The sequence below is a fragment of the Bufo gargarizans genome, chromosome 6 (assembly GCF_014858855.1).
Source record: "Bufo gargarizans isolate SCDJY-AF-19 chromosome 6, ASM1485885v1, whole genome shotgun sequence".
Classification (NCBI taxonomy): Eukaryota; Metazoa; Chordata; class Amphibia; order Anura; family Bufonidae; genus Bufo; species Bufo gargarizans.
This window is the reverse complement of record NC_058085.1, coordinates 97861000-97872414: the sequence shown is the minus strand read 5'-3', so window position 1 is coordinate 97872414 and position 11415 is coordinate 97861000. Positions and strand designations below refer to the sequence as shown.

At 44.8% G+C, this 11415-nt stretch overlaps 1 protein-coding gene across 1 annotated transcript; it reads right to left on the bottom strand.

The window, feature by feature from the left end:
• Window positions 1-1026: 1026 nt before the first annotated feature.
• Window positions 1027-9916, bottom strand: SMIM19 (small integral membrane protein 19). The gene is made up of 4 exons (XM_044297163.1): window positions 9846-9916; window positions 7914-8077; window positions 4138-4262; window positions 1027-2007 (listed from the first exon to the last, which is right to left on the bottom strand). Exons 2-4 carry the CDS (start codon window positions 8045-8047, stop codon window positions 1952-1954), a joined length of 315 nt encoding a protein of 104 aa, XP_044153098.1. The 5' UTR covers window positions 8048-8077; window positions 9846-9916; the 3' UTR covers window positions 1027-1951.
• Window positions 9917-11415: the final 1499 nt, after the last annotated feature.

Below are 11415 nucleotides of genomic sequence, written 5' to 3'. Positions count from 1 at the left end.
AGATACACATGTCACTTCTGCCTCCTCACTTCTAACATAGGATGGTTCTTGTCAATTCCTAACCGTCTACATTATTATTATCAGGGTCCTTTCACACAGCTTTTTTTTCTTTTTATGAAGCACTCCTACAAAAATGTTTGTTCTCTGGCCCATTGGAAAGGTGCATGATGTAAATTGTAGTGAAGGTAATCTTCTTACCGGTAGTTGTGAGTTTTCCACTTCGTTCTGATCCTCAGCTGTGTCATGTGACCATTAGGCCTCATGCACACGACCGTTGTTTTGATCCGCATCCGAGCTGCAGTTTTTGCGTCTTGGATGCGGACCCATTCCCGTTGCTCCGTCCCGTGGTCCGCAAAAAAAATATAACCTGTCCTATTCTTGTCTGTTTTGCGAATAGGCAGTTATATCGATGGCTGTCCGTGCTGTTCCGCAAATTGCCATCCGTGTTTTGCGGAGCCGCAATTTGCGGACCACAAAACACACAACGGTCGTGTGCATGAGGCCTAACTCTGACCCTCCACCTGACACAGTGTCCAATGTGTGAACAGGAAGAGACTGTCATCAAGGCCCTCATAGTAATGAACATAGAACCTGACTTCCTGTACACACATTGGACACTGTGTCAGGTGGAGAGTCAGAGTAATGGTCACATGACACAGCTGAGGATCAGAAGGAAGGGGATAACTCACAACTACAACCACCGGTAAGAAGGTTACCTTCACTACAATTTACATCATGGACCTTTCTAATGGGCCAGAGAATAACATTCTTGTGGGCGTGCTTCTTAAAATACAGTCCCTTTTTTAGTACTTTTCCTACTTTCTCTGTTCAAAAAAAAGTTGCGGCCAAGTCAGTAGCAAAATATTAAACACACAATAAAAAGGTTTATTTTTTTTCACTTTTGGTGCATTTTGTCATATATTTTCCCATATGCTTCTCTATAGGTGTGAAAAACACATGTAAAAAATATATTTAAAAAAGCCACCAAAAAAATACATGAACGTCTGGTGTTTTTTTACGCCGTTCAACAGCTGTAATACCAAGCACATGTGGTTTCCATTATAAATGCAGCCTAAAAATGCCCATACATTGTTGGGTTGAACCAACGTTAATTTCAGCAGTCTAGGAGACCATCTCATCTGTATGGCGGTCCCAGGTCTGGAGGAACAGCTGTCTCTAATGTGAATGGCCACCCTAAAAGGTCACTGAGTTTTGGCAAACCTTTTGATACATCATAGAGACACATGAAAAGTTTTGAGCACTGAAACCCCCACCGATCGCTAGAATGTGGAGGGAGAAGCAGGCTAATATCACGCTCTCTCTTTGCAGGAAATGGGCTCAATAGAAGTCTATGGGTCCATCTCGATTCTGTCCTCTGCAGTGAAAGAGTGCGCAGTATACTAGCGCTTCTCCCTCCACATCCCAGCAACCAGTGGGGGGGGGGTCTCATAACTCAGACCCCAACCGATCAAAACTTTTGATATATGTCTCTATGACATCAAAACTTTTACCAATACTCAGTGACCCTTTAACATCGCCGTCAGTACAAATGGATAATGTCTTTTTACATAATTCATGACAAAATGGATTTACTGCTGGATCTGACCTACATCTGAAAGTCACTACACCTATATCATAAGGGCTTCCAACCGTTGCTCCAATAGCAGGGTGTTGTCAGTACATTTGAAAATGTGGCGCCATAATCCTGTAATATGTGTCTCATCAGGTTTATCTTAACCCCAGGAGCAACTACATTGTATAAAGTATATTCAGCTTTGACCACGTTCCTGCTGGATCTACAATTCAAAAAAATGTGCCAGAACGATGCATATAGACAGTATGTACAGTTTCAGAAACCAAGTGCCATAGTCCCTTTGGCTTTAAGTTGTCATCTGAATTTAAGGTGGAACTGGGCTTCAAGGATCCTCCATGTAGTCTCCTCATCCACCTGTCACTCCATAGTAACTTCAACGCTCTCACTTTGACTATGTTGATCATGTTTCCGTGCTGAAAATAAGAAAAACATACTGACAGTTTCCTTCATATTAGTCCCCACCTCAAATTACTACAAAGAGGAAGCAAAGACTGATCCTTGATTTCAGATACTCAACAAGAATTTTTGTTGAAGGAAACTTTTATGATAGATATCTAACAGAAAAGCTTTTACTTTGTTTCAGTTCACCTTTTGGACAAAAGTTGGCCAGAAACTGAACTTCCATTTACACGTCCGTAAGTGTTCTGCAGATCCGCAAAACACTGACACCGGCCATGTGCACATGGCCAGCACTATAATAGAAAATGCCTATTCTTGTCAGCTATTGCGGACAAGAATAGGACATGCTCAATTTTTTTGCTGAGTCGCGGACTGGAAGTTCGGGGCCGCGGAACAGAAGTCCGAATGCGGATGGCACACTGTGTGCTTTCCGAATCTTTTCCAGCCCTATTGAAAATTAATGGGTCCGCACCAGTTCCGCATAATTGAGGAACGGATACGGACCATTCATACGGACGTCTGAATGAAGCCTAAGGCTCCATTCACACGTCCGCTATTTCGTTTTGCATTTTGCGGAACGGAATTGCGGACCCATTCATTCCTATGGGGCAGCACGATGTGCTGCCCGGACACGGAATTGCGGGTCCGCACTTCCGTTCCGCAAAAAAATAGAACATGTCCTATTCTTGTCCGCAATTACGGACAAGAACAGGCATATTCTATTAGTGCCGGCAATGTGCGGTCCGCAAAATGCAGAACGCACATTGCCGCTTTCCGTGTTTTGCGGATCAGTGTTTCCACAAAACACATTGCGGACGTGTGAATGGAGCCTTAAAGCGTAGAATTGTTGTGACATTGCTATGACCTACAGGACATTACACAGCTTATTATTTTTCTCTACCTCTCTGTAGTAAGAGGCAATTTCAGAAGAAGCCACACCACTCTAGTGATCAGTGTGGGGTGGGGAAGTGTCTCATTAGTCAGTCCAAGCCATATGACCCAAAACCAAAGGTGACGGCAGCATCTCCAGTGTATTCCTTTTATTGGACAATCCTTACAGAATGTGTGCAGTAAACGCCAGACAGCTACGTTTCGGCTACATCTTATCCTTTATCAAAGTGTGATAAAGGCTAGGACATAGCCGAAACGTAGCTGTCTTGCCTTTACTGCACGCATTCTGTAAGGATTGTCCAATAAAAGGAATACACTGGAGATGCTGCCGTCACCTTTGGTTTTGTGCTATTCGGTGGACTGCTGAGGATCTGTGGTCGTGGTGGTGTGAGTGTGCTGCTCTACAATACTACTAGCCATATGACGTCACTTGTTTCAACTGGACTACACCTTTAAATGATGGCTAGTTAGTGTGATATTTATTAACTTCTATAGTTAGTTCCATGGTAAAGCTATCTGGTAGGGTGTACCGAGTAGGGGCATGCACTGCTGGAAGCCAGTGTCTATAATGGGATCCAGCATGAGCGATGGGTTTTGGCCGCACAATAACTGGCGTTTGCACTTGTTTTTGTCCAGCAGAAACTCAGTGCTCATGCTGGAAAGTGGCCGGACAGCTTTATAGACCATGGGATCTGGTGGTAAGTGGCAGTATGCGGCTAGACGAGATACGGTGAATTCCAGCAGACTGTTCCTCAGCCGGATAGCTTTATTGCAGGTGTGGAACTATTGACCATGTGGCAATATACCGTACTTTACACATTCATCCTTCTGTAATTTCTAGTTTAATATCCTCCAATTCATCTGATAAATCTCATATACTTAGTGTTAAAGAGGACCTTTCACTACTCTACAAACGAAAAACTAACTATACCTGTGGGCAGAGCGGCGCCCAGGGGTCCCCCTGCACTTACTAGTAAGTCTGGGCGCCGCTCCGTTCGCCCGGTATAGGCTCCGGTGCCTGCGCTCCCTCTGACTGTTTTCTTGTAGGAGGCGTGTCCCTTGCTGCACTGCTGGCCAATCGCAGCGCACAGCTCATAGCCAGGCTATTACTTACTAGTAAGTGCAGGGGGACCCCTGGGCGCCGCTCTGCCCACAGGTATAGTTAGTTTTTCGTTTGTAGAGTAGTGAAAGGTCCTCTTTAAATAAAAGTTTATTTTGTGTGGAGATGACTATTAAAATGGCGAGAAGCTTACCAATGTAATACATTTCTAACTGCTGGCGGAGGCGAATCTTCTTCATGTCATCATAGAAATTGGGCTGTGACGCAGGTTCCACTGTTGGCGGCACAGTAAAAATTCTCATGATCTTTCTTTTGTTCCTGTAGGAGAAATATCTTAGAATATTACTCAGGCGTCTGGGTTTCCCCCATCCACATCACCCTGGGGTTGCCCTGAAAAAGCTGTCACTTTTACATAGCTGTAAAGAATAAATCAAGGCAACTGGACGTACTGTAGATTTCTTGAAAACGTTTCACTCGTTCTTCCATTCGTCCTTGAAACGTTTCCAAGAAATCTGCAGTACGTCCAGTTGCCTTGATTTATTATTTACAGATATACCATGACCTGGATAAATGAGAACCTTCACAGACATGTCACTTTTACAGCATGGAATGCAAACTTTGAGCTCGTTCTTCATTCTTAGCAGGTATTGCAGTCAGCAAGTCTTAGGCCTCCTGCACACGAACGTGTGCGCCCCGTGGTCGCGCTGCAGCCCGCAAAATGCGGGCCACAATGTACGAAGACTGACCGTGGGGCAGCAGCAGCGGATCACGGACTTACTTTAATGCTTTTTGCGGAACAGAAGTACGTGACATTTCGTGCTTCCGTTCCGCATCTCCGGACCCATTGAAGTGAATGGGTCCGCATCCGTGATGCGGAATACACACGGAACGGTGCTCGTGTATTGCGGATCCGCAAATGCGGTCTGCAATACGGCAATGGGCAGCACACGTTCGTGTGCAGGAGGCCTTAACCAGAAGTATAGAATTTTCCAGGAGTGGGAAAAAAAATTCAGGGGTTCCCCCATGTGACATAGAACACCTTTGGATAATGCAGTGGAGGATAACCATTATACAGCAACTGACCTATTCTGCATCTGACAACTTGAACCTACAGAATACTCCATGAGACTACAAATAACAGGACAATTTATATAATATATATATATATATATATATATATGTGTAAAGCAGACCATAAACATACATACAGACGTGGACAAAATTGTTGGTACCCTTTGGTCAATGAAAGAAAAAGTCACAATGGTCACAGAAATAACTTTAATCTGACAAAAGTAATAATAAATTAAAATTCTATAAATGTTAACCAATGAAAGTCAGACATTGTTTTTCAACCATGCTTCAACAGAATTATGTAAAAAAATAAACTCATGAAACAGGCATGGACAAAAATGATGGTACCCCTAACTTAATATTTTGTTGCGCAACCTTTTGAGGCAATCACTGCAATCAAACACTTCCTGTAACTGTCAATGAGACATCTGCACCTCTCAGCAGGTATTTTGGCCCACTCCTCATGAGCAAACTGCTCCAGTTGTGTCCGGTTTGAAGGGTGCCTTTTCCAGACTGCATGTTTCAGCTCCTTCCAAAGATGCTCAATAGGATTGAGGTCAGGGCTCATAGAAGGCCACTTTAGAATAGTCCAATTTTTTCCTCTTAGCCATTCTTGGGTGTTTTTAGCGGTGTGTTTTGGGTCATTGTCCTGTTGCAAGACCCATGACCTGCGACTGAGACCAAGCTTTCTGACACTGGCTAGTACATTTCTCTCTAGAATTCCTTGATAGTCTTGAGATTTCATTGTACCCTGCACAGATTCAAGACACCCTGTGCCAGACGCAGCAAAGCAGCCCCAGAACATAACAGAGCCTCCTCCATGTTTCACAGTAGGGACAGTGTTCTTTTCTTGATATGCTTCATTTTTTCGTCTGTGAACATACAGCTGATGTGCCTTGGCAAAAACTTCGATTTTTGTCTCATCTGTCCACAGGACATTCTCCCAGAAGCTTTGTGGCTTGTCAACATGTAGTTTGGCATATTCCAGTCTTGCTTTTTTATGATTCGTTTTCAACAATGGTGTCCTCCTTGGTCGTCTCCCATGTAGTCCACTTTGGCTCAAACAACGACGGATGGTGCGATCTGACACTGATGTTCCTTGAGCATGAAGTTCACCTTGAATCTCTTTAGAAGTCTTTCTAGGCTCTTTTGTTACCATTCGGATTATCCGTCTCTTAGATTTGTCATCAATTTTCCTCCTGCGGCCACGTCCAGGGAGGTTGGCTACAGTCCCATGGATCTTAAACTTATGAATAATATGTGCAACTGTACTCACAGGAACATCTAGTTGCTTGGAGATGGTCTTATAGCCTTTACCTTTAACATGCTTGTCTATAATTTTCTTTCTGATCTCTTGAGACAGCTCTTTCCTTTGCTTCCTCTGGTCCATGTCGAGTGTGGTACACACCATATCACCAAACAACACAGTGATTACCTGGAGCCATATATATAGGCCCAATGGCTGATTACAAGGTTGTAGACACCTGTGATGCTAATTAGTGGACACACCTTGAATTAACATGTCCCTTTGGTCACATTATGTTCTGTGTTTTCTAGGGGTACCATCATTTTTGTCCATGCCTGTTTCATGAGTTTATTTTTTTACATAATTCTGTTGAAGCATGGTTGAAAAACAATGTCTGACTTTCATTGGTTAACATTTATAGAATTTTAATTTATTATTACTTTTGTCAGATTAAAGTTATTTCTGTGACCATTGTGACTTTTTCTTTCATTGACCAAAGGGTACCAACAATTTTGTCCACGTCTGTATGTCCTCATAGTACAACAAGCGTACTGTTTTCCCACAATAGGAATAATAAAGAAATGGCATAACATAGAGCCATAAGAATAGAGGCTCCAGAATTGTTATTCCATAGGTAGTGCATTAAGCGATTAAAACAGGCATCAGGAGCGGTGAAAGGTCCTCTTTAAAGGAGTTTTCCAGTATTTGGTCCTAGTGTGTAGCACCTGATAAAAGACTAATACCCACCTGCTGCTTACGTGACCTGGCTCCGTATGGCGATATTCTGGTCCTAGGCTTGTTTACTTCCAGCTGAGGTCACATGCGCGACTGCAGCCAATGACTTTCCTCTAAAGTGGCGCATGTGACCTCATTTGGAAATAAATAAGCCTGCGACCAGAAGACTGCAGAACGGAAGCAAAGCGCAAGACCAGAGTGGCCGCAGGCTGACGAGCATTATTCTTTCATCAGGTACCCAGGGGTGCACCGCCAATGAGGCAAGGTAGGGCGATTGCCTCAGGCAGCACCGCGCTGCTTCAGGAGACCATGGAAGAAAGTTCCTGCACCAGAACCATTCAGAAAAATTGGACATGGGAAAGCATTCAAGCCACACGAAGCCTCCCTCACTCTTCCTCCAGGCTTCTGTGAAAAACCAAAGGTTGCGACAATAGTGAAGCCCCTTCACATGAGTTGAGTTAAAAGGGTTTATTATACTCACAGACTCGGTTCAAAAACAAGCACCGGGTTTCGCTCCAAAATCCTTCGTCAGGGGCAGCACCAGGTAGAGACAAGTGGGGGTAGCGGAAAGGCCTTGGGCAATGAGTGCTTTCATTGTGGAAGCGTTTATCTCTGCATACTCAACTGTATCGCTGTATTAACCAGTATGTTTTGTACCACTATATGTAATGTATACCTTTAACAGTAAGGCTGGAGGGAAGGGGTTAGGTTGAGAATTTGGCATGAAGGGGGTGGGGGGCGTCATTTCAGTTTTTTCCCCCTCAGTCAGCAGAAAGGCTAGGTGCACCTCTGCAGGTACCACACGCTAGAGGGCCTAGTTAAAGGGCCATTCTATATTGCTGAGCGCCACAATCCCTTTTCTACTTGGTAATATAAAAGAACAATGTCGATCCTGAAAACTTGTACAAGAAACTCACTTTCTGGCATACATGAAAAGACCAAAGCTCACAAGGATCACTATCAAATAGACATTGGTGGCTTCATTCCAGGCTTCATGCACAGAGTAGTCAATGGCCCCATCGTCTGCCATTACACCAAATCCTTGGGCCATATCCTGTGCAAGTGACTTCTACTGTAGTAACTGCAATAAAAATAATCACCGGATAAGACAAAGAGCAAGGTTAACAAGGTACTACTCTCTAGGACAGTGATGGCCCACCCTTATGACCACCGCTGATCAGCACACTGAAGGAGCCATGGCATGGGGGTGGCACAAATTTTAAAACTAAAAAAAAAAAAAGTCTGAAGGGCGTGCTGATGTCAAGAATCACGCCAAAGTTTCCATATAGCCCTGGCTAAAAGGGAATCTATCACCACATAGCTCGCTATGAAGCCATCTTACATGCCAGATGTGCGCTTCTCAATACATTCTAATGGTGCTTGTCCTACTTCCATCGGTGGCTACGTTGTGGAGAAATCACTCCACAATGAGGCCACTGATGGAAATAGGACCAACACCATTAGAATGTATTGAGAAGCGCACATCTGGCATATAGGATGGCTTCATAGCAAGCTGGCTTTTAATGTTATGCCAATTACCCCCTGAGTGCAACTAGGGTGGTGCCTTTGCACCTGGCTGCACCCGAGGCTCCGCTCCTTTTCTTTCCCAGACTTTCCACTTTGACCGACAGGGTCATGCAGTGAAGACGCACTCACTCCGGGCCCTGAAGTCCCCAGATTGCTCATTTGCTTCATGTGAACAAGTAAAGCCTCATTCACACGTCAGTGTCCGTGCTCAAATCCGTGAGAAGGTGGCCAGTGATGCCTCCTTGAGGCTGTCCGTGAAGGGTTCGTGTGTCCGTTTTTAGTTTTTTTTACTGACACCACACAGCTGAAAAATAATTTTCAAAGCATCTCTTCCTAATGATCCGTGCAACATGGATGGCACATGTGGTTTTCACTGACCCGTAGACTATAATGGGCGGACAAAATAGAGCATGCATTCACAGACCATGGTAAAAAACGGATGTGTAAATACACACATTAAAATGAATGGCGACGTGTGGTGTCCGTGGAGAACACGTACAGCACACTACATGGAACACTGACGTGTGAATGAGGCTTCATTGTGAGACTACAGGCCAGGAGTGATTACTTCTTCACTGCCTGGCCCTGTCAGTCAAGGTGGTGGGGGTTTGGCTGGGAAGGAAAAGGATGCAGTGAAGTGCAACAGCACCGCCCTTGTTGCACCCAGGGGCTAATTAGCATAAAATAAAAAGTCTAATTTCTCCATAAAGGGACCCCTAATGGAAATAGAACCAACAGCATTAGAATGTATCAAGAAGTGCGCACCAGCCATGTCAGAGCTATGTGGTGACAGATTCCCTTTAAAGGGGTTGCCGGAGATTTTGATATTGATGGCCTATCCTCAGGATAGGTCGTCAATATCTGATCGAAGGGGGTCCGAATCACGGAACCCCTCACCGATCAGCTGTTTGAAGAGACTGTGGAGATCTGGTGAGTGCAGAGGTGCTCCCATGGCCTCGGAGGGGTCTGGCGGTCTCCCAGTGTATTGTATAATATCCGGCCCTCATGTAAAGGATTTCAGGGCTTCTCATTAGATCCAGGAGATCATTCTGCATTCCAGGTGAAGATCACACTACACTCAGGAGTCTGATGTGGCTGATAAATGAGAACAGATCAGAGTCAGGGTCCCTTCCATGTCACAATAAGGTGACCCCCCCACCGTGCTGTGTGATGCTATACATAAAGGGAACTGACAAACGCGGGGAGTGGAGGCTGGGAACAGAAATGCATCCGACGTAAAAAGCCACAAAGCTTTGCATTTCTTTTCGCCGCACCCTTATTATAAAGCCCGACCCCGACTACAGCCACTGCGCGCATCTTACCTGCTCCGCTCATAACACTCAAGTTAGTTATCGTCCACTGCGATCACGTGACGCCACCTACCCGCCCCCTTCCTGGTAGCCCGTAAGAGGCGCTCTGCTATTGGTCACAGCTACGTGCGCTACGATTGGACGGCTCATGTACACGTGCAAACCGATGGAGTCGTCATCAGACCGAAGAAGCGGAGCGCCGATAGTAGATTATTTATTTGTTTACATTATTATTATTTTTTTTAGGTGCGGCTTAGCCACTAATCGGGTCTGGTGAACTTCACGCTCCTGTGCATAGAGGCAGCAGAAATGTTCATAGCATGTCCGTAGAAGTTCCTATAAAATAGGGCATTGTGCTGTACTAGTGTGGCAGTGTAACCAAGAGAAAAGGACGTGTTTATACCGCATAGACAACAAGACCTTATGCACAGATCTGTTACTACTTAATTTTGTATAGGGCGACCACTGAGCGCTATGGGGTCTGCAGCACCTGTGCTTTGACCACGCTGCACTCCACTACCTCTGGCACTTTCAAAGAGAATGAAAGGAGTCTTTACGGTTAATCTCTTGAGTTAGGGCTCATGCACATGACTGTTGTTTTTTTTCCACATCCAATCTGCATTTTGTGCAGGTCGGATGTGGACCCATTCATTTCAATGGGGCCGCAAAACATGCGGACAGCACAGGGTACTGTCTCAATCCGTATGTCCGTTCCGTGGCACCCACAAAAAAGATAGAACACGTCGCATTCTTGTCCGTATTATGGACAAGGATAGGACCGTCCTTAGAGAGCCGGACGTTCCGTAAAATGTGGAATGCACACAGCTGGTATCAGTCTTTTGCGGACCGCAAAAATGGCTACAGTCATGTGAATGCGCCCTAAGGCCCCTTTCACACGGGTGAGTTTTCCCGAGCCGGTGCAGTGCATGAGGTGAACGCATTGCACCCGCACTGAATCGAGACACATAAATTTCTATGGGGCTGTGCACATGAGCGGTGATTTTCACGCATCACTTGTGCGTTGCGTGAAAATCGCAGCGTGCTCTATATTGTGTGTGTTTTTCACGCAAAGCAGGCCCCATAGAAGTGAATGAGGCTGCGTGAAAATCTCAAGCATCAGCAAGCAAGTGCGGATGAGGTTCGATTTTCACGCATGGTTGCTAGGTGAGGATTGGGATGGAGACCCGATCTTTATTATTTTCCCTTATAACATGGTTATAAGGGAAAATAATAGCATTCTGAATACAGAATGCATAGTACAATAGGGCTGGAGGGGTTAAAAAAAACCCATTAAACTCACCTCATCCATGGTCATGGATCATGTGATGAGCGCAGTGACGTCACCAAAGGTCCTTTTCTTCCAGGTTCTCAAAGAAGAAGAAAGAAGAGAAGCCGGGCTACGCGAACAAGTGGATAAGGGGAGTTTAATGTTTTTTTTTTTAACCCCTCCAGCGCTATTGTACTATGCATTCAGAATGCTATTATTTTCCCTTATAACCATGTTATAAGGGAATATAATAAAATTTACACAACACCTAACACAAACCTGAACTTCAGTGATGAAGTCCGGGTTCGGGTCTGG

Excerpts from the sequence above, each read along its gene's own strand:
- SMIM19 (XM_044297163.1), bottom strand. The coding sequence starts at position 8,047 with ATGGCCCAAGGATTTGGTGTAATGGCAGACGATGGGGCCATTGACTAC. Across the intron at positions 4,263-7,913 it reads CTTTTCATGTATGCCAGAAA|GAACAAAAGAAAGATCATGA; the intron begins GTGAGTTTCTTG and ends TTTCTCCTACAG. Across the intron at positions 2,008-4,137 it reads GTTAGAAATGTATTACATTG|CACGGAAACATGATCAACAT; the intron begins GTAAGCTTCTCG and ends TCTTATTTTCAG.